Here is a 27,082-nt window from a genome sequence, read left to right as displayed (position 1 = left end):
AGTCTAAGCTATCCAATCATTGTACAACGTGCAATTTCTAGTTCTCCAGTGTATAATTTAAGAACATAAAAGACATTTCAGACTCCCGCCAATAGCCCCCATCTCAGCCCAACACTTGGAGTAGCCGGGTTTTTTGGGGAAGGAGGGCGGGGAGAAGATCTGGAGCGGGGTAGGGATATGAGGATTTTTGTGCAGTTACAGGGACATCCGGGTCTGATTTGAGCAGGGGTTCAGACGAGTTGTCTTTGAAGGGCTTTGCCTCCCTGACTGGGCAGTGTTATACGGCTGAGCGATGACCTTCCTAAAGCCCTCTGCCTCTCCACCTCCCCCCTCCTTTTTAATATGCTTCCTAAAATCCACCTCCTGAGCAGATTTTAGGTTTGCCCCCTCCTAATATTTCCTCCTGGCTCAGTGTCAATTTTTTGATTGTCAATGTGAAATGCATTGAACTGGTTTTTCTACATTAAAGGCTCTATCTAAATGCAAGTTGTTGATTTTCATTTTTCTTGTTCACTCTGTGGTCTGACGCAGATTGAATTAAATATCAATTGGCATTAAATGTGAATGAAATTGTGCCTTTTTTAGAGTGAGGTTACCAGGCACAAGAAGCGTTTTTTTTACACAAACCCAGCAATTTGTATTGTATGCGCTTGCTGATATTCATTGCTTGCTTAGTTTGGCAACCTTTTGCATAATGCAGTTTGACCTTTCAAAGCAAAATCAACATGGCTGGACAGAGTCACAATTTATTAGATTGCTTGACGAATTTTATTCAACTGACCTTTTATTTAATGGGTCCAGACAAAGTCTGCAAAGCACTGACTGCACACTTTGAAAGAACTCAAAAGGGTGATGATTCATGTTAATGGCATATTGTAGAAGTGTTTATCTAGAGTCTGGGAACGTTCCCTTTGATTGGGAGGATGTTCACGCAGTTCTGATTTTCAAAAAGGGTGACAAGTCCGATCCGGGGGACTATAGGCCCATTAATCTGATGTTTTTTATAGGTAATAAAAACACAAAATGCTGGAGATACTCAGCAGGTCAGGCAGCATCTGTGAAGAGAGAAACCGAGTTAACGTTTCAGGTCGATGACCTTTCGTCAGAACTGGAAAAAAAGCAGGAAATGGAACAGATTTTTAAGCAAGTGTAGGGGCTGGGAAAGGGGGGAGGGGGTGAAAGAACAAAAGGGAAGGTCTGTGATGGGATAGAAGGCAGGAGAGATTGAGACATTGAGATATTCAAGGCAAAAGGAGATGGTAATGGGACAGGTTAAGAAACGAAGGATGGCACTAACCTAGTAACTTCAAACATTTATATTCGTTATAGGTAAGTTGCTTGACTGGATCATAAGAGATGTACTTTATGATCACCTGGATAAAGAAAGAGTCATCAGAGGCACTCAACACTGCTTCTAGAGAAGAAGGCTCATATTCAAGAAGGAGTTAGATATATTTCTTAAGGCTAAAGGGATCAAGGGATATGGGGAGAAAGCAGGGACAGGGTACTGAGTTTGGATGATCAGCCATGATCTCATTGAATGGCGGAGCAGGCTCGAGGGGCCGAATGGCCGACTCCTGTTCCTATCTTCTATGTTTCACTAATTTGCTGGAAGAAGTTACTAGTTTAGTATGAGTATCCTAGTAGACATTGTCTACTTCAACTGTCAGAAAGTCTTTGATAAGGTGCCTCAAAATAGGTAACTCTGCACGACGGAATCTGTGGCATGTTGCTACAGTAGATTAAGAATTGGCTGCATTTCCGTAGGCAGAAAGTTCTCCAACGGCTGTGGCTCTGCTTGATGTTCCACAGGGATCTGTGTTGGGGCTATTTTTTTAAAATATACTATCTTCATGAATGACCTGGCTAGAGGTGTTTGGGGGGAATGGTCCACAAGTTTGTGGTTGACGCGACAATTTGTGCAAGTGTTAGAACTGTGGAGGAGAGCAAATTTCTGCAAGCAGATCTAGGTGTGTCGGGAGAATGGGCGAAACTCTGGTGTGTGGTATTTACTCTCGATCAGTGCAGTGTTACACGTGGGCAGACCCAACAGCAAGCATACCGACACTTTACATGGAACAGAACTGAAATCAGCCAATTAAGTACTTTTGAAGCGTAGTCACTGTTGTAATGTGGGAAACGCGGCAGCCATATTGCGCACAGCAAGGTCCCAGAACCAGCAATGTGATAATGACCAGATAATCTGTTTTTGTTATGTTGATTTAAGGGATAAATATTGGCCCAGGACACCGGGGATAAATCCCCTGCTCTTCTACGAAATAGTACCTTGGGATCTTTTACGTCCACCTGAGAGCGCAGACGGGGCCTCGGTTTAACGTCTCATCCAAAAGACGGCACCTCCAACACTGCAGCACTCCCTTAGCACTGCACTGGGAGTGTCAGCCTAGCTTTATGTGCTCAAGTCCCTGGAGTGGGACTTGAACCCACAACCTTCTGACTCGGAGGCAAGGGTGCTATCCACTGAGCCACAGCTGAGCGAGAAAAGAATCTTAGGCCTAGAAATTCGGTGGGCTGCGCCACCAGTTAGCGCCTAAAGAAGGCACTCAGTGGCTTTAGCGCCACTGGCCATGCCTCCCGCGAAATTTAGCGGGGCGCTAATGGCGGCGTTAGCTTATAGCGCTGTGCCGCCACCGATGACGTCATCGGTGTGCGCAGCGCCCCGCTACCGCCCGAACGCGATATTGCGTCGCCGCCCCCCCCCCCCCCTTGTAGTGCCGGTCGCAAAACGCGACCGGTTCAGGGGAGCCTACCTGTGGCGGTAGTGGCACAAATTTAAGGGGGAGGTGCTGGGCGGCCATTTTTTTCGGTGGCCGCCTGCCAGCACCACCTCGCGCCGGCCTCCTGATTTCCCCCCCCCCCCCCCCCCCCCCAGGCAGTGCCTGCTGTGTCCAGAGAGCCCGGCATGTCTCCTCGGTGCCAGGCTCTTTAGCCGGCGCTGGTGCAGGCCCCTCCCCTTAAGAAGGGGAGGAAGGCCTGCAGTACCGCAGCACGTTGCGCTGCGATGTTCAGTTTGAGCGCCCCAAGAGGGACGCGGGGCACCTCGAGCAGCGCGCCGCGTCCCTCTTAGGGCGCTCAAACTGAATATCGGGCTGGCGCTCCCGGCCCCTTCCAGGGCGGGACTTCCGGTGCCCAGGCGAGCTTGGCGCCCCAAACGCGGCGCTACCGAATTTTTAGCCCTGAGTGTTATAGTTCATAATTCTCAAGGATCACGACCAATGCCAAAAAGTCTTAATAAATTGAGTGGTTTTGATGGGTGAGTCAGTAACCAGAGGTCACCAATTTTAGATAATTGGCAAAAGATGCAGAGGCAAGATGAGGAGAAATGTTTTTATTCAGCGAGTTATGATCTGGAATGTGCTGCTTGAAGGGGTGTCGGAAGCAGATTCAATAGTAACTTTCAAAAGGGCATTGGAACCCACACCATCTATTTCTTTTTAAGTGTGAAAATTTAAGTTTCAACTCCTGCACAGTAGGTTTAGAAACCTGTAATTGGGGAAAACTTTTCACTTTTTAACGTGACTTGTACCATAAAAGTAGATTCAAAGAAACCAAATACAGAGCCGGTCACAGTCATAACGGCACAGAAGGAGGCCATTCAGCCCATCGAGTCCGTGCCGGCTCTCTGTAGAGCAATCCAGTCAGTCCCATTCCCCCGCTCTATCCCCGTAGCCCTGCAAGTTTATTTCCCTCAAGTGCCTATCCAGTCTCCCCTTGAAAACATTGAGTGTCTCCGCTTCCACCACTTCCGTCGGCGGCGAGTTCCAAGTCATCACCACTCACTGTTTTTTAAAAAAAAAAAAAAAAAAAAAGTTTTTCCTCACATCCTCCCTGTATCTCTTGCCCAAAACCGTAAATCTGTGACCCCTAGTCCTTGTACCATCAACTAGTGGGAATAGCCTTTCCCCATCTAGCCTATCCAAACCCGTCATAATCTTGTACACCTCTATCGAATCACCCCTCAACCTCCTTTGCTCTAATTAAAACAAATCCAGCTTCTCCAACCTGTCCTTGTAGCTAAGATCCCCCATCCCCGGAACCATTCTGGTAAATTTCCTCTGCATCCTCTCAAGGGCCTTCACATCCTTCCTAAAGTGTGGTGACCAGAACTGGCGCAAAACTCCAGTTGTGGCCTAACCAGCGCTTTATAAAGGTTCAGCATAACTTCTCTACTTTTGTACTCCATACCTCTATTTATGAAGCCCAAGATCCCATATGCTTTGTTAACCACTCTCTCAATAGGTTCTGCCACCTTCAGGGACCTTTGCACATTAACTCCCAGGTCCCTCTGTCCCTGCACGCTCTTTAAAACTGCTGTTAAGTGTATATTGCCTCTCCCTGTTCCTTCTGCCAAAATGCATCACCTCACACTTCTCTCTTAAATTCCATCTGCCACTTGTCTGCCCATTCTGCTAGCCTTTCTATGTCCTGTTGTAGTCGATTGGTATCATTCTCACTGTTTGCCACACACCCAAGTTTGGTGTCATCGGCAAATTTAGAAATTCTACTTTGTATTCCAATATCCAGGTGAGGAGAAATTAAAATAAAGCTTAAAAAAAAAACTGCAATAAAACACAAGAATTACTTCATTTCTTGCCTGCTGCGCCTGAAAAATCTGGTTGCAATGTTGAGACCCTCGAACGATCGCAATTGAAGGATTCTCTTATTTGAGTCGGGTGGGAGTGGTGGGGGTTCTGGCCAGGTTTGCGAGCGGAGATTGTTCAGATGCAAGTATTGATGGGCTGACGTAAAAGATTGAGGAGACTTGGGCGTATCGTAGTCATGCACAGAACTCACTAGCGTCCTAAGTTCTGCGATCTTTTAAGACCTGCAATTGACTTGCAAATACGGAGGGACCCTCCTGGCCTCTGTTTTATGCCCTCCTATGGCTTCTTGATGCCAGAGCACCGAGGAGAAACCTGTGTCCTAAAGATTGGAACACTTGGAGAGATGACCTAGTCATTGTGGCGACACTTCATTTTGGAGTTCTTCTGTTAAGCTGCAAAGTGAACTAAATTGTAAAGTTCAGCAAATCATAGAATCATAGAAAGTTACAGCACGGAAGGAGGCCATTTTGGCCCATCGTGTCCACACCGGCCAACAAGGAGCTCTCCGGCCTAATCCCACTTCCCAGCTCTTGGTCCGTAGCCCTGCAGGTTACAGCATCCCAAGTGAATATCCAAGTACTTTATAAATGTGGTTAGGGTTCCTGCCTCGACCACCCTTTCGGGCAGTGAGTTCCAGACCCCCACAACCCTCTGGGTGAAGAAATTTCCCCTCAAATCCCCTCTAGACCTTCCACCAATTACTTTAAATCTGTGCCCCCTGGATTTTAACCCCTCTGCTAAGGGAAATAGGTCCTTTCTATCCACTTTACCTAGGCTCCTATTAATTTTATACACCTCAATAAGGTCTCCCCTCGGCCTCCTCTGTTCCAAGGAAAACAGACCCAGCCTATCCAGTCTTTCCTCATAGCTAAGATTCTCTACTCCCAGCAACATCCTTGTAAATCTCCTCTCTACCCTCTCTAGTGCAATCACATCTTTCCTGTAATGCGGTGACCAGAACTGCATGCAGTACTCTAGCTGAGGCCTAACCAGTGTTTTATACAGTTGAAGCATTACCCCACCCCTGCTCTTGCATTTATTAGCCGTGGCATAGAATACAAGTATTCCGTATGCCTTCTTAACCACCTTATCTACTTGGCCTGCTACCTTCAGGGATCTGTGGACATGCACTCCAAGGTCCCTTTGACAAAAGAAGGAGAAGAAGAAGAGGTTGTTCCTCTACACTACTTGGTGTCCTACCATTTAATGTGTATTCCCTTTCCTTGTTAGCCCTCCCCAAATGCATTACCTCACACTTCTCTGGATTGAATTCGGCAAAGATGCTTCAGGTAGCGTTCCAGAGGTGGTTTGCCATATATGTTACTCTAACCACCAGTCACTTGATTGTGACAAAGCCACTATGAACGCTTCAATTGTGGAAGTGAAATCTAAGCAGCCTGTTGCTAATCAAAATCTTCCTGCTTCAGGATCCTAGTCACGCCGCCTGTGCATTCCCGATTCTTGAAACTAGTTGGCACTGGTGGAATTTTTTTCCTCTTTGTAAAATTAGAACTTTTAAAATTGCACTTACAGTTTTTTAATTGATGGAATGTTTTTTTTTTAAAAAGCAACTTTCACATTTTGCTAAAAAGATAACATTTTTATTTTGATGGGAAAAGGAACGGAGACTGCTCCCAAACAAATCAAAAATGAGCCAGTCTTTGTACAATTTCGTTTTGAAGGCAAAGCATCTTCAATCTACAAATTGCGGCGTTGAAGTGGAAAGCATGAAGAATTTTTCTAATGTTTCTGGGAGTTTGAAATATTTGTATGTAGTGATTTCCACTGTTTCACATCACTTTGCTGTAATAGTATCTCAAGGTGCACGAACGGATGTAATTACATCTCTTCCCGGCCTGGGACTGATGATTAAATAAATTAGATCAATGCCTTTGCCAAGACTGTTTCATGTAATGTCAATCTTCAAACCTCTCATCCCTTAAAATTGGAACATTACTTTCTGGTAAATTTGAAAACTGGCAATTTTGTATCTAAATAGTTTGCATTAACAAAGTTGGCATTGATATTGTCAAATCAAGCAATCCTAATAATTGCATTTCTTTAGCTTTATAAATGTCTTCGATCCTTCGGCTGCACTATGAAATATTCTGGGGGGCTAGTTAGTCTCTGATCTCAAGAATTCTGGTATCTTTATAAAAGCCACTGCTTATTTGAATAAATTTGTCAAAGAAACACTTACTTTGATTGATTTTAGCACCTTGAATCGCAAAGTGCTTCACGTACAATGAGTTACATTGAAGTGCCGTTACTTGTCTTGTCTTGTAGGTAAATGAGTCTACATGGCGCCAACCATTAAATCTAAAGGTTGTATAAACAACACCAGTACCTGAACTGCAATTTTTAGTTTTTATGCTCCACTACAGGTACTAGTTAAATACTTTTTTTTAAACTTGATTACAGGGCTGTTCAGAGCAGCTGTTCCCAGTGGTGCTTCCACTGGCATTTATGAAGCACTGGAACTTCGCGATGGGGACAAGACACGATTTCTGGGCAAAGGTAAGTCTGTCTGTCTGCTCAACCTATTCTTCAGTCGCAAAATCCATTTTGTGATCACATATTTTTCAAGCAATCGCACAAAACATTTTGTATTTGTACTGCTAAGATGATGGATTTATTTGGCCTGGATTTCTTTTAAGAAAACAAATGTTTCCCTGAATGACTGAAGGCTCCTCTGCCTTTTATTCACAACTATTCTGAATTGGTTTGGGAAAGAAAATTGACTCTCTCTCTCTCTCTCTCTCTCTCTCTCTCTCTCTCTCTCTCTCTCTCTCTCTCTCTCTCTCTCTCTCTCTCTCTCTCTCCTCTCCTCGTAAGGAAGTAAAACTATTTGACGTACAGCAGATTACAGGTGCACTCCATCCAAAAAAATTAAACTCCACAAGCCAAATCTTTTGCCTGTTACAGCAAGGTTTAAAAAAAAAATCAAGGAAAGATTTGCATTTATATAGTGCCTTTCACGATCACCGGACGCCCCAAAGGTGCACGTTACTGACTGCCCGATGACTTAGCTTAAAACGTGATGTGAAAAAGCAGAGTGCCAAAGTCCAGCCATGTATGTGGGTGAGATTAGTAGGATGTTTAAAGCTTCATCCTTTGAGTCTGGGGTGAAAAATGGACTAGTTTCAACATTGTAGTACAAGTAGGAGATCGGACTGCCGCTTCCAAGTTCTGTTAGTTTTTTTTTAAAGCCATGCAATAGCTCAGCATCTTGTAGTTGGAGAAATGCTTCAAAAGGCAGCAGACAACTTGTGCTGAGGATGTGCCCTGCTCAGGCTTTGATGCTGTTTGCAATGTTGACTAAATTAATTGTCTTTCTGTTCTTTGGCAGTACCATTTATAGTTGGCAGCTTCTGCTTTCAATCTTAATGCAGGAGATCGACAATAATTTGCCACGTGTGTGCCATGTGCGCTATGCAGTAAATATTGTTCCAAAGCTTATGTATTTGGGATAATATTACAGTGCTTCACACGGTGCATTTGTGACATTTGCACAAACCCAAGTCTTGATTCTTTAAAAAGCAAACTTCTGGCAATCCTGTTGGGTGTTGATGGCAACCAATTTATCATTAGCTATGTGCTTGTAGTGCTAGGTTTGCCATGTTGCTCTGGCATGGCTTTCTTTGCTCTTGACAGAATGCTAATATTGCAACCAACAGTCTGCCAAATGTTTAATGGACTGCTGTTCAATTGGAGGCACCAGTTTGAACATGGGAGGTTGCAGCTGTGCCGTGCTTAGACACTTTGAGCTTCAACAACAGCAACTGTCATTTATACAGCACCTTTAACGTAGTAAAACATGCTAAGGTGCTATCGTTCGGCTGCACGAAAATATTCTGGGGGCAGGGGGGGCGAGTTAATCTCTGGTCTGAAGAATTCTGGTATCTTCTTAAAAGCGTAATTGGTCAAAAATGTACACCGAGTCAAAGCAGGACATGTTCGGACAAGGCTTGGTCAACTAGGTTGGTTTTAAGGAGTGTCTTAAAGGAGAGAGAAATGGAGAGGTTTAGAGAGGGAATGCCAGAGCTTGGGGCCTAGATGGCTGAAGGTACAGTCGTCCATGGTGGGGGCAAAGAAAAGTGTGTTTGGAGGGGGGTGGGGGGCAGGGATACCCAAGGCCAGAATCTGAGGAATGTAGTGGTTGTAGGGCTAGAGATAGGGAGGGCAGAGGCCATGGAGCGATCTGATTTATGTTTTGCCTTCTGCCTGGGGCTAGAGCTAATTGTATAGCTCTTGTGCTGTTCCAGCTGACTACTAACTCAGCACAAACTGGCAACCCTACCTGGAACATCCTTAAACTCACCGAGCCAACAGAATGGGGATTCAATTTCAATTCAGACTTCACAGTTCAGCACTGCATATAACACCCGTTCAGGTGCCAATCATTTCGCATGCATTGGAATTGCACAACAGTTGGCTTCTCGGAACAAGTTAGACTGGGATTTTATTCTTCATAGACAGAGTTCTTGGGCCGTGCCGTAGCTGACTTATTTAGGCCGCCAGATGCAAGTGCTTTAATGTACTGTGATTCTGGAAAAAGTGACGAGTTTTCCAGAAACTGAATCAGTATTGGCTAAGGACTTGGTATCACATTGTGTTCGTGTACAGTCTGACGAAGCTTCTCGACCGGTTTCATACCTTAATGTTACCTAACACGGGCCTGCTATCCATGATCTGACCATTGAGGGGTCTTAGTACTTCCCCCTAGCCCACTGGGCCAAACTTCCTCTAAGGTTTACCCCCCTGCCCTAGCCCTGAACTCACATCTTTCTCCAGTTTCTCTCTGATCTCTCCTCATGACCTCTCCGTGCTCATCTTGTCCATGAGACCCACCTCCTGCTCCCTCGACCCTATTCCCAGCAAACTGCTGACCACCCAACTTCCTTTTCTGGCTCCCATGTTAGCTGACATTGTTAACAGTTCTCTCCTCAGGTACTGTCCCCCTCTCCTTCAAATCTGCCGTCATCACCCCTCTTAAAAAAAAAAAAAAAAAAAAAAAAAAAAAAAAAAAAAAAAACCCTTGTCCCCTCCGTCCTTGCAAACTACCGCGCCATCCCCAACCTCCCTTTCCTCTCCAAATCCTTGAATGTGTTGTCGCCTCCCAAATCCGTGCCCATCTTTCCCACAACTCCATGTTTGAATCCCTCCAATCAGGTTTCCGCCCCTGCCACAGTACTGAAACGGCTCTCATCAAAGTCGCAAATGACATCCTTTGTGACTGTGACAAAGGTAAACTATCCCTCTTCCTTCTTGACTTGTCTGCAGCATTTGATACGGTTGACCACTCCATCCTCCTACAACACCTCTCCACCATCGTCCAGCTGGGTGGGACTGCACTCGCCTGGTTCCATTCTTATCTATCTAATCGTAGCCAGAGCATCACCTGCAACGGCTTCTCTTCCCGCTCCCGCATCGTTACCTCTGGTGTCCCCCAAGGATCTATCCTTGGCTCCCTCCTATTTCTCATCTACATGTTGTCCCTTGGTGACATCATCCGAAAACACAGCGTCAGTTTCCATATGTATGCTGATGACACCCAGTTCTACCTCACCACCACTTCTCGCGACCCCTCCACGGTCTCTAAATTGTCAGACTGCTTGTGCAACCTCCAGTTCTGGATTAGCAGAAATTTTCTCCAGTTAAATATTGGGAAGACTGAAGCCATTGTTTTCGGTCCCTGCCACTGACTCCATCCCTCCCTATCTGTCTGAGGCTGAACCACAATGTTCGTAACCTTGGTGTCATATTTGACCCTGAAATGAGCTTCCGATCACACATCTGCGGCATAACTAAGAACGCCTATTTCCACCTCCATATTGTCGCCCGTCTCCGCCCTTGCCTCAGCTGAAACCTTCATCCATGCCTTTGTTACCTCGAGACTTGACTATTCCAACCCACTCCTGGCTGGCCTCCTGTAGACCTGAGGTCATCCAAAACTCGGCTGCCCGTGTCCTAACTCTCACCAGGTCCCGTTCACCCATCGCCCCTGTGCTCGCTGACCTAAATCTCATCCTTGTTTTCAAATCCCTCCATGGCCTCACCCCTCCCTATCTCTGTAAACACCTCCAGCTCTTCTTCCCCCCCGCCCGCCCGCCCGCGATATCTGCGCTCCTCCAATTCTGCCCTCTTGAGCATCCCTGATTATAATCGCTCAACCTTTGGTGGCCATGCCTTCTGTTGTCTAGGCCCTAAGCTCTGGAATTCCCTCCCTAAACCTCTCCACCTCTATTTCCTCCTTTTAAACCTACCTCTTTGACCAAGTTTTTGGTCACCTGCCCTAATTTCTCCTTATGTGGCTCGGTGTCATTTTTTGTCTTGTAATACTCTTGCGACGTTTTACTACGTTAAAGGCGCTATATAAATACAAGTTGTTGTTAAGGACATTAGCACACCAAATGGGTTTATACGACAATCTGGCAGTTTCATGGTCACCATTACTGATACTCACTTTTTATTCCAGATTAATTAACTGAATTTAAATTCCCCAGCTGCCTTGGTGGGATTTGAACTCACGTCTCTGGATCAATTAGTCCAGGCCTCTGGATTACTAGTCCAGTAACGTCACCACTGTGCTACCTTACCCTGTGCTACCTTTTTATGTTGATGGTTCATATGTAAAAGTGTGATCTATCTTTCAGCCCTGATTCGACCATTACTCTGCTGCTTATCAAGCCTGCTGACCATCTGGGAGGACTTCAGAGCCAGTGCTTAATATTTGTTTTTTATGCTCCAACACTGGAAATAAGATGACCTTCCTGTTGCTGCCAGATGCTTAAGGAACTGAAATATTTGTTTGGTGTTGATGATTTGCTCTATTCTTTCTCTCTAAAGTCAGTCTCTGCTACTGTGTATGCACATTTTAATTTATAACCATGCCCCTAGTATTTGGCACGTTAAAGACTATGGGGGAGAAATTGGGTTGAGGCGCCAAGTTCGCCTGGGCGCTGATTTTTGCGCAGCATTCGGAGCATTAACGAACATCAGAAATTCAGTTTCGGCGCCCCTAGAGGGAGACGGGGCGAGGCTCGAGGCGCTCCGCCTCCCTCTTAGGGCGCTGAAACTGAATATCGCAGCGCAACGTGCCGCAGCGCCACACGCTGCGGCACGGCACGCTGCAGTACTGCAGGCCTTCCTCCCATTGTTAAGGGGGAGGGGCCTGCACCAGCGCGATCCCCGATCGCGAGTGCTGGCAAAAGAGCCCGGCACCGAGGAGAAGTGCCGGGCTCTCGGGGAAACAGCCGGCAATGTCGTGGGGGGGGGGGTCAGGAGGCCGGGGACGGAGGTGCTGGCAGGCGGCCGCTGAAAAAGGCGGCCGCCCCACACCTCCACCTTAACTTGCGCCACTACCAGCACAGCAAGGCCCCGTGAACCGGGCGCGGGTAGCGAACGGCGCTACAGCGGCGTTCGCTACCAAATATCGCGATTGGGGCGCTGCGCACACCAATGACATCATCGGTGGCGGCGCAGCACAACAGGCTAATGCCACCATTAGCGCCCCCGCTGAATATTGCGGGAGGTGCGGCCAGTGGCGCTACAGCCACTGACTGCCCTCTTTAGGTGCTAATAGGTGGCGCTACATACCCAATTTCTCCCCCTATGTGCATTAACATAAAAATATTCTTATCTGGGCAATGGATATGTCACACATTTGTACTGTTTGTTTATATTGTGGTTCCTTTTGGCAGTGCTGTAACAAACAAGGCAGCATTAATGCCTCCCTAGGCAGAGGTCCCTGTCGTAAGTTGGGTTTCCATGGCACCTTTTGGAGACTGATTCCTGCAAATGTAAATGTCTGCCTATGGTGGTGCAAGCCATTGGGCATGGTTCCTGGCCAAGAAATTAGTCTCTGGCATGACTTTTAAGCAACTGTGCATGTGCACATGTTGTCGTTATGCTTTCAATCTGCCTTGCAATGAATTCAGAGTAACGGTCACCGTACCAATTTGGAGGCAGTTCCTCATTATAAATGCACCAGAGTGACACTTAAGTTGTGCTCAGTAGCTTTTGGCTGTCCCTTTCCTTCTGTTGACCTGACCTTACCCTGTGTGTATGGACCGATTTACTTTCCAATGTTTTCTGTCCAATTGAACCTCCCTTTTTCACTTCTGCTAGGTGTGTCGCGAGCCGTTAAGTATGTTAACGAGTACCTTGGACCTGCTTTGTGTAGTCAGGTAACCAACGCATCTGTGGTGAAGTTAACCTGTGGAGCATGTGTTTTTGCAAACTAATATTACAAGCAGGCATCTGTAGATTCATCTTTCTTTCCTGATCCAAATATCCCCATTTCATCTATTGATGACCATCAAGTGAAATTAAAAGATTTGAAATCGGTGCAGTAACAATTCTAGCAGATGGTCCACTAATGCCTGTGAAGCATGTGTGTGTGGGGTTGAACAATGATTTAATTTGCTTGTCTATTCCAGGTGTAACAAAAGCTGTTGCTAACATCAATACAGTAATTGCACCTGAGCTCATTAAGCAGGTAGGTTTTATGGTTGTCCTTGACTTGCTCTGTTGAATGTTCTTGTCCACATTATTCATACCTCGATCAGAGCTATCTGTTTCTGCCAATTGGATTCGGTATGCACCTAATAACCTGTTGATTTATGGAAGTGGCTCCAAATTGTGGCAGTTCCCCTCCTGCCCATTGACCTCCTTTATACAGCAAAGGTAGAATTAGCAGCAACAAAACTGCGCATGAGCACATACTACAATGGCCCAGTAATTCCGTTCCAAACGCGTGAGTACGGAAGGGGTACTCACGTGTCTGGCCGGAGGAAATGTCGGTTTTCAGCATGCACGGCGCATGCAGAGAAAACCGGCATTTCCTGTCCTCTGAACGAAGGGGTTCAGAGGCACAGCGCATGCGACTGCACAGGCAGCGCGTGCACAGTGAACTTCGTCGATTTCATTCATGGATTCAGTGAGGTTAAGTCCTTACAACTTACACATGAAAAAAGCATGTGTAAAGTTGCTCCAGAGGCTGCGGAGGAAGATATATTTTATCGTGGAGCTTCTGAAAGGCAATATTTTTGTTTGGGAAAGGGAGGAAAGTTATTTTAAGAAATGATGAGGTAAGTTTTAAAGTTTAATTTTTTTTTTTTAAACGGGTTTTCAGTACTGTAGGTAGAAGGAACAATTGTGGCTGTGTGAATTGAATTTGCTGTGTTTATTAAATGTGAAAATGACTGTTCTAAAATGAGTAATGTAACATTTCCAACATTTTTAAGAAAGAAACTGTTCATCAGTAATATATTCTTTTAAGTAATTATGTATGTATGTCTGTATATATTCCTTTACGTATATGTATATATTCCTTTTACTTATGTGTATGAATGTATGTATTTAATTATGATTTTCCAATAAGTTACTTTCTCTAAAAGTCATAATTAAATACATACATTCATACACATTAGTAAAGGAATATATACATATACGTAAAGGAATATATACAGACATACATACATAATTACTTAAGAATATATTACTGATGAACAGTTTCTTTATTAAAAATGTTGGAGTCATTTTCACATTTAATAAACACAGCAAATTCAATTCACATAGCCACAATTGCTCCTTCTACCTACAGTACTGAAAACCCGTTTTAAAAAACAAAAATAAACTTTAAAATTTACCTCAGCATTTCTTAAAATAACTTTCCTCCCTTTCCCAAACAAAAATATTGCCTTTCAGAAGCTCCACGATAAAATATATCTTCCTCCGGAGCAACTGTACTCATGCTTTTTTCATGTGTAAGTTGTAAGGACTTAACCTCACTGAAAGCATGAATGAAACCGGCGAATTTTACTGCGCACGCGTTCTGCCTCTGAACCTCTTCGTTCAGAGGACAGGAAATGCCGGTTTTCCCCGCATGCGCTGTGCATGCTGAAAACCGGCATTTCCTCCGGCCAGACACGTGAGTACCCCGACCGTACTCGCGCGTTTGGAACGGAATTACTGGGCCAACATTTTACATGTCAATAAAATGAAAAATTTAACAATTGCACGATTTGCCCCCTCGCATCTGCGACTGAGGGTCCAAGGAGGTGCATTGTGCAAGAGGTCATCGTCGTACGTATCCTCACACTGTTCCCTTTCGGGAACTGTATGAAGTGGTGGAAGGATTTCTGGCCACGTTAACGCTCCTTCCGTGACCATAACCATCTTCATACCAGCCATTAGGGTGGTTAGTCCTATGGCGTGAGGGTTTTACGGGCTCCCACAACCCATCTGAGGGGGGGGGGGCCACCCGCACCCGCGGACGCAAGTATCCCACTGGATGTCCACCCAGAATTTATAGTTGGAGCTCCGGCTCCACTTGCCGGGACTGTCTGGAGCGGGGCTCGAAACCCTACTCCTTCTGGCCCAGCGGCGGGGATGCTTACCACTACGCAAAAGGCCCACTCCACGCAAAAGGTGACACCCATACGTTTCCTGCGCCTTTTCCCTCCCCGTGACTGGAGCCCTATACTGCCACTTGAAAGACCAAGCTATCATCTGTCCTTTTTGCGGCGCCTTGGACTTCTCATTACCAATGATGAGCAGGCGCTGCGCCTCCACCTCGTTGAGGAGATTGCTGAGGTCCTCATCAGTTCAATTGTGAGTTCTTTTAATGCTGTGAATTGTGCTCATTCCAGCCATTTCACGTTGCTAATCTGAGTGGGCCTTTGGCGTAGCGGTAGCATCCCCGCCGCTGGGCCACACGGCGTAGGGTTTCTAACCCCGCTCCAGACAGTCCCGGCAAGTGGAGTCGGAGCTCCGGCTCTAAATTCTGGGTAGACATCCAGTGGGATATTTGCGTCCGTGGGTGTGGGTGGCTCCCCCCCCCCCTCGTATAGGTTGTGGGAGCCCGTAAAACCCTCCCGCCATAGGACTAACCACCCTAATGGCTGGTACAAAGATGGTTACGGTCACGGAAGGAGCGTTAATCACGGCCAGAAATCCTTCCACCACTTCATACAGTTCCCCAAAGGGAACAGTGTGAAGACACGTACAACGACGACGTTGCTAATTAAATAAATGGAATGAAAAAAATGCTTTCAGGGCTTTTAAAAGTCTTTAAATCACTTTAATTCTGTTTAAAACTACTTCAGACTCTTCAAAATAATGTCAATGTTTTTAAAAGTTTATAAAAGTTACCAAAAGCTTCTTAAAAATACCAAAAACCTATTTAAAATGCTGCTCTACATGTAAAAATGCTTTGCAGCTTGTGAGAAACATTGGGGGTGTGTCCTTTTAAAATGAGACCTCAAGGGGCGTGTCTCACTTGCACTGCGTTCTCCAGGCTTCACGCTGGCTGCACTCCTGGGCGGCGTGACGTCAGACGCTGCCCGGGAGTCAACATTTTAAAACAGGAATTCCAGGCGTCCCTGAAGCTCAACGGCCGGCGCGTCGGGTAAGTGCAGATCGGGGGCTTGCACGCGTGGCAAGCCCCCAACCCGAATTTCTGCCCCAATGTCTTTTTTCTGACCTTTGCTGCTCCTTTCCCCAGATGGACATCAGCGATGTGCTAGAGTTCAGCCTGCCTGCAGACAGATTCAAAATGGCTGACTGTTGCTGCCAGCATTTGCACCAGGCTAGCCACTTCCCTTTTGTGGCACTGATTCCAGAGGTTGGGTGGGGGGGGTGATTTAGTACCTCCAGAGGTGTCTACACTCGGCCATTTACACCAAATGGTTAATCATCCAAACTTGCTACTGGAGGTGAAAACCTTCAAAGTAAGCAGGATATTGATGTGATTCCAAATTGGTGTTTACCCAGATGAGCCACGGCAGAGTGAATATTATTTTGGAAATGTGTAGCTTGCTGGCGTCAAGGTGTGTGTCCTCACGCTTGACGACGTCACTGTGAGATTGTTTTAAGACTTGCTTGCCAACCATTGATGTGCAAAGCATAAGGAACATTTTTTTTCTCTTACTTTGGTTTGATTATTACTTGTGTAGAAAACATTTGTCTGAGGTAATCGGGCTAATTCAGCAGCAAAGCTGCTGTAGGTTATTTTGACTTCTGCAGTTCACAGTACTGCAAAATAGCGATTAGACAGTAACTGATTTTTGGAACGCTGCAATTGCTGGGGAGTTGAACTAAAACACACGATTGCTAGAAATACACAGCCGGACTGCAATATCTGAAAAGAGAAGATAGTTAGTATTTTGAATGTAAACTCTTTCTGTTTTGATGAAGGACCGAGGTTGTTGGGACTTGTTATATATTGCCAGCATTTTCAGGTTTCGATTTCTAATAGAATCCAGACAGAATATGGTAGAACCCCATGAACTCCCGACCGTATTCAAACAGCTTTTATCCTCCTATGCTTATTCAACATCAGTGTGGAGAAATGACTATGCTAAGTATCCCAATATTTCAGGAACTGCATGAATAATGCACAGAGGAAATAGATTGGCTTTGCTGTCAAATTATTTAAAATCCTTTTTTTTTTCTTCTCTCCCACTAGACATTGTAACTGCTGCAGAAATTGAGTGGATTTAAAGGCCACTGTACAGAAGTACTTTCAAAAAAAATCTATTCTCCCTATTACTTGAGAATGGTTATGTACATTATCTTCTTCCTGCAAGCTGCCTCCAGTGGGCTGATGTCTCGTGAGTGAGCGCGCTTGACTGACGCCAAACATGGCTACTGTCAGTGAGTAGCTGCCAACTTGGATTGGGATCCACCGAACACCGTTTGTGAAATGGGAGGGCCGGGAACAGGAGACGCCAGACTAAACACTTCCCCCACCCCCTTTTTTAATGTCTTTCAAATGTTTCAGATATCGCAGTGCGAGATGTTCTATGGCATTATGTCCAGCCTTGTGCAACTGGCTTATGCTATAACCAGCTAACAAAGCTGCAGCATGGGTTATGAAAAGAAAGACTTGCATTTATATAGCGCCTTTCTCGACCACCGGACGTCCCAAAGCGCTTTACAGCCAATGAAGTATTTTTTTGAAGTGGAGTCACTGAGAAACGCAGCAGCCAATTTGCGCACAGCAGGCTCCCACCAACAGCAATGTAATAATGACCAGATAATCTGTTTTTTAGTGATGTTGGTTGAGGGATAAATATTGGCCCCAGGACACCGGGGATAATTCCCCTGCTCTTCTTTGAAATAGTGCTGCAGGATCTTTTACGTCCACCTGAGAGCAGACGGGGCCTCGGTTTAACGTCTCCTCCGAAAGACGCCGCCTCTGACAGTGCGGCACTGATTTATGTAACCTACAATCAATTGGGGGGGGGGGCGGGGCGGGGGGGGGGGGGAGACATTATGAAAAATAATTTTTTGCCTACTTTTTAAGATCCCAGCGGCAACAATGTATAAATGGACTAGGTGTATTTTTTTTTTTTGCTGCTGGTTTCTGAGAAGGTTTGTGTAAAGGGCTCCTTACCATAAAACATTTAAAGTAGATTGAATATTCCTGGATGTTCTTTCCTAAATCATTTTGGGCTGAAGTTTGTTTTTTTGTGAAGAACCTTCAACACAGCTTCCTGTTAACACACTATTTCTGTCTGCATAAAATCTACGCTGCTTTTCTAAGCTATTCATTCTCTTAATTACTGTCCAGTTGTTTGAACTTTGATTTGGATATAATAATTTCTCTGGCTGCCCTCTCCAGGTCCATTTGTATTTTATTGCTAGTGTTTAATTCCTGACTTGACTCTCGTATTGCAGCAAGGCTTATTTTTGCACTTGGCCCAAGTATCCCATTGCCATTTTAATCTTTTGATCTGAAGTGCAGTTATTTTTGCATTTTCATTCTATTCGGTTTAATTTTGACAAGAAATTATAACCCAACAAAAATATACATGTGGAAACATTCACGTCAAACTTCAAATCGCATTTAAAAAAAAAATAAGTGTGCCTTGTACAGTAACCATTTCGGACAAAATGCCATGAGAGGGGTGGTGTGAACTTCCTGTAAAATTGATACCAGAATACAGGTTGGTAAAGGTGGGAACTGGGAGGCAGGAAAGAGTCGATAGTAGCATTTGTCTTTTCTTTCCCTCAAGTAAGCTACTTCATTCACTTGCTCTACTTGCATTCAGTTTGGTACAAAAGAATTTGATCAACTGCAAGGTGGCTCTTGCGCTGTCACCACTCTGAATACTTGTTCACAGGATTAGTGGCAGGGTTTGCTATCATAACTATCACCGTGCCGTTTTGCAGTGATATCGGTGCAAATTCTATAGGTTCGAAATTAGTGGTGAAAATAGTGGATGAATGCTTAGTGTTCAAGTGACACGCCTGTTTTAATGGACTTGTTAAAATAGCAGACCGAGAAATGCATTTGGTTAAAGTGATAGAATAGTACAGCACAGAAGGAGGCCATTCGGCCCATCGAGTCTGCGCCGGCTCTTTCGAAGAGCAATCCATTTTAGTCCCACTCCCCTGCTCTTTCCCCATATCCTGGCAACTTTTTCTCCTTCAAGAATTTATCCAATTCCCTTTTGAAGGCTACTATTGACTCGCTATCCACTGCCCGATCAGATAGCGTGTTCCAAATCTTAATCATTAAAAAAAAAGTTTTTCCTCCTATCTCCAAATTTCTAGCCTGCTGTCTACTACCATTTACAGGGTTGTACTGGGATTTAATGCACATATATTGCTGTGGTTTTAAAACCACAAAACTCACAGAATCAGTTTGATAATCCTTGAGTAAGAGCCATATAATTCTATAGATGTACTCCATTCACCACAAGTATTGTATTCTGCAGTTAATGTGGTTAGTTTGTTTTTATCACACATTCTTTTCACTTTGCTTTTTGCACTTGGCTAATTATATTACCCCCAACTTGATTTACTTGGGCTATTTATCCATTGGTACTGTAGTCTGTAATATGCAACAATTCATTTGGAATGCATGTTACTGTGGTTCTCATTTATTGCTTGAATGAAGCATGATCCTAATACAATAACTAGTATTTGCACGAGTGGAAATGTTTGCATTTCTATTCCGTGCTGGTAAGTACTGGATAAATGTGAGGCAAAGACGAGGAACAAATGAATTGCAATGGCAGTTGTGTAATCTGCAGTGAGCAGTTCCTGCCTACGCTAACTTGTACAGTCTAGTGGGAACTAAGACTGTACCTTTATCATGGAGGTATACGGATCCTATGGTTTCAAATCCGAGTGTGTGTTTACCTTACAACCTTGCTTGTCGGTGTGAAGCACTTTCCCTTCACACCAGTGTAAACAAGTTTTCAAGCATTATCCTCAGGAAAAGCCAGCGAGCAGAAACAGCTGCTCTGATCAGGAACATAGTGAACAGTTGGCGCTACCCGCTTTCAGCGGCAGTGTGCTTAACCAAGTGCACTTCTTAACCAGCAATGCACTCCCCCCTTTTTGGGACCCGACTCGCCTTAACAGCAACTGACTCGGCCAAAGGAGCCCGTAAAAGGCTCTCCCAACCAGCACCCATTCCTACTTCCTCTTTTTTCCCTCACCCCCTAGCAATGAGAGAGCGCCAACTGAAGTCAATCATATTCTTGATTCTTGTAACTTGAGGGGGAAGTAAAGAATATTTTCTAATAGCTGAACCTGCAGAATTGGGAGAGTTGTGTTCTCTATTGAATACTCTCCATCAAAATTGATCATGATTTTTTACCGATTTGTGACATTTTTATAATTCCTAATTCATGCTTTTCCTAAAGTTTACCATGAAAAATCTAGCCTGTTAATGAGTGAGATTGTACAAAAATATAACCTATTTTTGATAGTGGTTAGCAGAATGATATTTTAAAAGTTCTTTTGTTCTCGTCACTTTAAAAGCAATGGAAAAGGTACAGGTGTAGATTCGCTAGGTTGTTACCAGGGATGTGGGCTTATAGTTGAGAAGTTGGGGTATTTTTTCACCAAACCTGAGAGTTAAATGTTACTGATGGAGATCTTCAAGATTGAAATGTTACAAGATTACGAGTGAAGATTGTTTCCATTGTTAAAATTAGTAACAAAAGGGCACCGATGTAAGATAATGAAAAAAATAATGGAGTGGTTGGTTAGAATGTGGAATTCCCTGCCACAAATCATTGTTGAAGCAAAACCCATAAATAATTTGAAGAGAATTAGATAGTTGCTAGAAAAAGAGGAACATTAAAGAGTATGGGGAATGAGCAGGAGACTGGGATTAGACTATGACTTGTGTGGTTGGAAAAAGCAATGGTGTATACTTGATGGGCTGTAACATTGAGTGGGAGATGGGGAGAGTGAGGAGGAGAGTGGCAACATGCTATTGGGTCAAGAATAGCCAGAAAAATAGTACTAAGTGATTGCACTCCCTGGACCTGTACCATTAACTACAATGTGCAAGACAATGAACACCACTGCCCATTTTCTTCCCAACCCCAGACTGCAACCTAAGGGGATGTACCTTCGTGCCGTAGCAGACAATGCCTTTACTCACTCAGTTGCCGGTTTTGAATGAATCTAAACATCAAAGTGGACTGTGGCTAAATGCTGTGATTTCTGTGTTCAACGTGGTTTACAATTTCCATTATTTTTAAGCAGGAACTGGGTCTAAATGATCATTTACCAAAGGGTAGTGCACATTATCTGACTTTTTTTTTCCCCGCCCCACAGAATGTAAATGTTCTTGAGCAGGAGAAAATTGACAAGCTGATGTTGGCGATGGATGGCACTGAGAACAAATGTAGGTGTGCGTTCTTTTAAGACAAAATATGTGTTTACAACTCACCAAATGTCTCGGTAAAACTGCTTTTGTCAATGAAAGCTTAATTTACTAATCCTATTGCTACGCCTTCTACTGTGCTTATTAAGCTTTTAAAGATGGTTTCTTCGGATCAACCTTGGTGGCAAATCAGCTTCTGCACCACAGAGTGATGGGGGCCAGATCATTTTTCCGCCCCCCCCCCCCCCTTCTAAATTTCTGATGTTGCTGGCTGCAGTTTTGTGGGTGCTGACTGTGCTCCAGTACCTTGTCCAAGTGGCTATTTGCGTATGTCCGGAGAGTGAGCGTCAACGTGAGGGATGGCACCAGTCGAGTCCGATCTGCCCGCCTGACGCTCCCTCCCACTGGATTGGGATTCAGCAGTGGCAGCTCTAGCTTCATTCCCCTCAATCAGGAGTGGAAACTCTGGCTGACTTTCAAGTTTTACTTTGGTATTAAAGCCACATTTAACATCCGTGCCCCGCTTCCTCCCTGGCTGGGTTGCTTTACTCTGCACAGACTGAGAATGAATCTGGGTCCTTCCGCTTTATATGGCTCACTACACACTGTTTTGCCAACTGGGCTATTAGGGGAAGTTTTCATTTTTTTTAAAAATAAATAAATAATTGTAACCAAAAAATTGAAACTTTACGAACCGACTTGTTTCAGCCTGTAGTCATTTTTCAAATAATGTATTTGCATTTTAGCTAAATTTGGTGCCAATGCCATTCTGGGCGTTTCATTGGCTGTGTGCAAGGCTGGTGCTGCGGAGAAAGGGGTCCCCCTTTATCGTCACATTTCCCACCTAGCAGGCAACACTCAGGTTATCCTGCCTGTTCCAGTAAGTTCCTATTTCAAGCGAGCTTGAGTGATTTATAAAATGTATTCCGCCTGCGAGGTTGGTTTCCTTTTGCGGGGCCGGGGTTTCCTTTGTTTCAGTGAAGTCCTTATGTGCAACTGATTCTGTTCCATCAGCGGCGAGCACGGGCTGACCTTCCCCTTCCTGTTGGGCTGATAATGTCCCTGCACTCTGTACTGAGTGCTCCGTTCAGTATGTCACTCGTCTTGGATTGGTTTACTCTTCCCAGTTGCCAAACTTCAATGCACTGCTGAAGTAAACTTTGAAACCAATTATCTTCTATTTGATTTTGCTTAATGATTTACCAAATACCAGATTTCTTTGGGCGCCTGTGAAGGATAGATCATTAACCTGTGTTGCAAGGTGCTGCTGTATCTGTTGAGGCCTCTGGACCTTGTCTAATGTTACAAATTCCCATTGTTACAGCTCATTAAAACTTTATTGTACCCAAAGGCCATGTTTGAATGCAGTACAATGTCTGTCGTACTTGGGCACATATGCATATATTTATGGACAATTAAGTAACCAAGTACAGTACTGGTGTTGCAATTGGGGTTGCAAACTGTTCCCATCAGTCTTTAGGATACAGTAGCATAGAGATCCAGCAATGTGAGTTTAAATCCCACCACGGCAACTGGGGAATTTAAATTCAGTTAATTAAATAAATCTGGAATAAAAAGCTGGTATGATGACCGTGAAACCACCGGATTGTTGTAAAAATGCATCTCGTTCACTAATGTCCTGTTCGGGAAGGAAATCCGCCGCCCTTACCCGGTCTGGCCTATATGCGATTCCAGACCCACAGCAATGTGGATGACTCTTGACTGCCCTCAAATGGCCCGGCAAGCTACTCTGTTGTTAGGGATGGGCAGCAAAAGCCAGCCTTGCCAGCGACGCCCACATCCCGTGAATTAATTAGAAAAAGAAGTGACCTCCATTATCAAAATGAACTTTGCATTGACTCCTTTGGGGTGAGTTCAGAGACATTATCAGTACAAAATGATGCACACAATTCAAGAATGGGGTTAACTGCAGTATTCTCCATTTCAGTGGTTTGCCCCTTAATGATTGTGCCACATGAGAATAACTGCTTTGTGCTGTGCACGTGTACAAAAATCTTCAGCCAAGTGCTTCCAGTATCCAAGAAGCTGGTGGTGCCATGGGTTAGGGAGGACAGGATTAGGCTTGGTTGTGACGCCATTTGTGGTGGAGGGAGGTATAATTGGCATTAAAAGGAAGATAAAATATTTGAATTCAGATCTCTTTTTAGTTGTACCCTTTTTTCTAAATATTGGTCAAGGTAAGTAAGGGGAGAAGAGAAGAATGTTGCACCTGGGTGTAATCCAGCTTTGGAAAGTGGGAGCCATTTTTCTAAAAGGTGCACAACTGAATTAGGGAGTGAAGCTAGTTCTATTTAACCAAGGCTCCAACTTGGTCAAGATCTGAGCTAGTATTAGTGGTAGATCCAAGCCAATACAGATTATTTAGTATTGCAAGTTGTTTGTTTTGGCAGTGTGTGCATGCACATCAGATTTTCCACATTAGATTTGGGAGAGCTCAGTACTAGACTCTCTGGTTCTGATTTGTATCAGAACAGTTACTTGGATTAGACCATCGGCTGACCACACCGCTTAAACCTTTTGGGGGAAAAATTCAGTGGGCTGCGCCACCAGTTAGCGCCTAAAGAGGGCACTCAGTGGCTTTAGCGCCACTGGCCACGCCTCCCGCGATATTTAGCTGGGGCGCTAATGGCGGCGTTAACCTGTTGCGCTGCGCCGCCACCGATGACGTCATCGGTGTGCGCAGCGCCCCGCTACCGCCCCGATCACGATATTTGGCAGCGACTGCCTCTAGCGCCACTCGCTAATCGTGCCCGGTTCACGGGGCCTACCTGTGGCGGCAGTGGCGCAAATTAAGGTGGAGGTGCGGGGCGGCCGTTTTTTTTCGGCGGCCGCCTGCCAGCACCTCCGTCCCCGGCCTCCTGTTCTCCCCCCGCGGCATTGCCAGCTGTTTTCCAAGAGCCCGGCACTTCTCCTCGGTGCCAGGCTCTTTTGCCGGCACTCGCGATCGCTCATCGCGCTGGTGCAGGCCCCTCCCCCTTAAGAATGGGAGGAAGGCCTGCAGTACCGCAGTGCGCTGCGGCACGTTGCGCTGCAATATTCAGTTTCAGCGCCCTAAGAGGGACGCGGAGCGCCTCGAGCCTCGCCCCGTGTCCCTCTTGGGGCGCTCAAGCTGAATTTCCGGCAATCGCTGCTGCTCCGATCGCAGCGCAAAATCTGGCGCCCAGGCGAGCTTGGCGCCCCGTTTGTGGCTCCACCCAATTTCTCCCCCTTTGTGTTCACCTTTCAGGCTTTCAATGTGATCAATGGTGGATCTCACGCTGGCAACAAGTTGGCAATGCAGGAGTTCATGATCCTGCCCGTTGGTGCTGCCAACTTTAAGGAGGCTATGCGCATTGGTGCTGAGGTGTACCACCACTTGAAGAACGTCATCAAGGACAAGTATGGGAGGGATGCAATCAACGTTGGTGATGAGGGTGGATTTGCACCAAATATCTTGGAAAACAAAGAAGGTAGGTTAGTTCTGTGTCCACTTTTGTTTAATTGATGACGGATGAACAATTAAGATCACGGTCTAATGCAGATATAAATGTGACCGTTACCAATCTAAATGAAAGACTTGGTTCTACAAGTGACTCGTTTTTAAAAGCCACAACATGCTTGACAAATATTTCCCAGCCAACTTCAGTTGCTTTTTTCTTTGGATCTGGTCATCTTGCACAGTGGAGTGTTTTACAGCAGTAAAGTATTCTGGTGTTGGGTGGGGAGTGAATAACTTTGCCGTTTAGTTATTCTCCAAATCACGGGATATTCGTTCAGGAACTAAATGGATATATCTTTAGAAATACAATAAGGTTGTGCATGCCTGGCAAATGCATTTGTATCTGCACCCAATACAAGAAAACTGGCTTTTGTATGTCGCTCCTTTCACGACCTCAGGACGTCTCAAAGCACTTCACAGCCAATAAAGTACTTTTTTTCTATTTGGCGTGTAGTCACTATTGTAACACAGCAGCCAGTTGGCACGCAGCCAGGTCTCGCAAACAACAATGGGATAAATGACCAGATCATTGTTTATTAGTGATGGTGGTTGAAGGATGCGGGAGGACATGGGGAGAATTCCTGGGCTCTTTAAATAGTACCATCGGAACTTTCACATTCACCTGAGTGGGCAGACGTTTAGCGTCTCCTCTGGAAAAATTGCACCTCCGACAATGCAGCACTTCCTCAGTACTCCCACTGAAGTGTCGGTCTAGATTATGTGCACTAGTCTGTGGATTAGGGCATGAACTCAACCAACCGAGGCCAAGGCGAGCGTGTTACCACTGAGCAAGTACGCTTTTATTTGATTTCTGTCAACAACAACAACTTGTATTTATATAGCACCTTTAACGTAGTAAAACGTCCTAAGTTGCTTCATAGGAGTGTTATAAGACAACATTTTTTTTTTAACCAAGCCACACAAGGAGAAATTAGGGCAGATGACCAAAAGCTTGGTCAAACTAGATTTTAAGGAGTGTCTTAAAGGAGGAAAGCGAGGCGGAGAGGTTTAGGGAAGGAATTCCAGGGCTTGGGACCTTGGCAGCTCAAGACACGGCCACTAATAGTTGAGCAATTATAATCAGGGATGCTCAAGAAGGCAGAATTAGAGGAACGCAGATGTTGTGGGGCTGGAGGAGATTACAGAGATGGGGAGAGGCGAGACCATGGAGGGGTTTGAAAACAAGGATGAGAATTTTGAAATCTAGGCATTGCTTAACCGGGAGCCAGTGAAGGTCAATGAGCACAGGGGAGATGGGTGAACGGGACTTGGTGCGAGTTAGGACACAGGCAGCCAAGTTTTGTATGACGTCAAGTTTGCGTAGGGTCGAACGTAGGAGGTCAGTCAGGAGTGCGTTGGAATAGTCAAGTCTAGAGGTAACAAAGGCGTGGATGAGGGTTTTAGCAGCGGATGAGCTGAGGCGAAGGGCGGAGATGGGCGATGTCAACATATTAAGCCTGAGATTTTAGCCTATATTTTAAACCCTACCAGACTGTCCTGGATTTTAATATTGGAAGCCTTCAGTTCAGTTGGATGTTAGTACAGGTAGACTACCTTTTATCCGAACTTCCGAAAACCGAAACCCTCTAAAAACCGAAGGTTTTTTCGTTCAGCGTAAGTCGTGCGCACGACATGACCAGAGTGGCGCACGACTTACGCCGAGCAGAGGGTCAGCGTAAGTCGTGCGGCCGACCCCCCCCCCCCCCGCCGACCCACCCCCAACAAATTTCCCAGTCTTATAAAATACCTTCCGAAATCCGAAATTTTCCGAAAACCTCGGGACCAGCCGTGTTTCGGTTTTCGGATAAAGGATAGTCTACCTGTAGTTAAAAAATCTTCAGATTGTGTACACCATAATACAATTTCCAAACCCCTGCTGAAGTGCGGCTCCTTAAACCAAGCTTGGATCAGCGTGATGTTGTAAATTTGGCATGATGCAAGAATGCTGAACTGTTGACCCAGTCGCTCATCTTGATTGCTGAATCTGCAAGACTTCAAAAACAGCTGTCTGCTAATCATAGCCTGCTGCTACGTGGAACGCAAGTGGTCTTCCAGGTACCAACAAATATTCTGCATTGGTTTGCTTGCTGATGTGCTTTAAAAACAACTTTATACAATTGATTTATTTGTGGGACAGGCTGTGGCAAGCTACATTTTTAGCCGAAATTGCCACCTATGATTGGGGTGTATTCTCCGATCTAAATTAAAACTGAAGCTTGGTAATTAAACAGTATGTTGTGACTTTTTTTCTTAACTAAGTAATCATGCAGTTGAACGTTTAAGATATATTTCTTAAGGCGAAAGGGATCAAGGGATATG

General features: G+C 45.1%; 1 protein-coding gene across 2 annotated transcripts in view; it reads left to right on the top strand.

Moving 5' to 3' along the window:
- The window catches only part of eno1a (enolase 1a, (alpha)), a 57,032-nt gene that overhangs the window by 13,116 nt on the left and 16,834 nt on the right, over positions 1-27,082 (top strand). The window contains exons 3-7 of one of the 2 annotated variants that reach the window (XM_085967353.1): positions 7,047-7,142; positions 13,067-13,125; positions 21,216-21,285; positions 22,011-22,144; positions 24,512-24,734. In XM_085967353.1, coding sequence (XP_085823479.1) covers positions 7,047-7,142; positions 13,067-13,125; positions 21,216-21,285; positions 22,011-22,144; positions 24,512-24,734 — 582 coding nt within the window. Of the gene's footprint in view, positions 1-7,046; positions 7,143-12,755; positions 12,815-13,066; positions 13,126-21,215; positions 21,286-22,010; positions 22,145-24,511; positions 24,735-27,082 lie in introns of both variants that reach the window. The other variant, XM_085967352.1, reaches the window with a different exon arrangement.

Source organism: Somniosus microcephalus, chromosome 25 (assembly GCF_052327205.1).
Source record: "Somniosus microcephalus isolate GS21.2 chromosome 25, FLI_Smic_1.0, whole genome shotgun sequence".
NCBI classification, from domain to species: Eukaryota; Metazoa; Chordata; class Chondrichthyes; order Squaliformes; family Somniosidae; genus Somniosus; species Somniosus microcephalus.
Note: the sequence above shows the minus strand (reverse complement) of the source record. Positions and strands in the feature narration are given on the sequence as shown.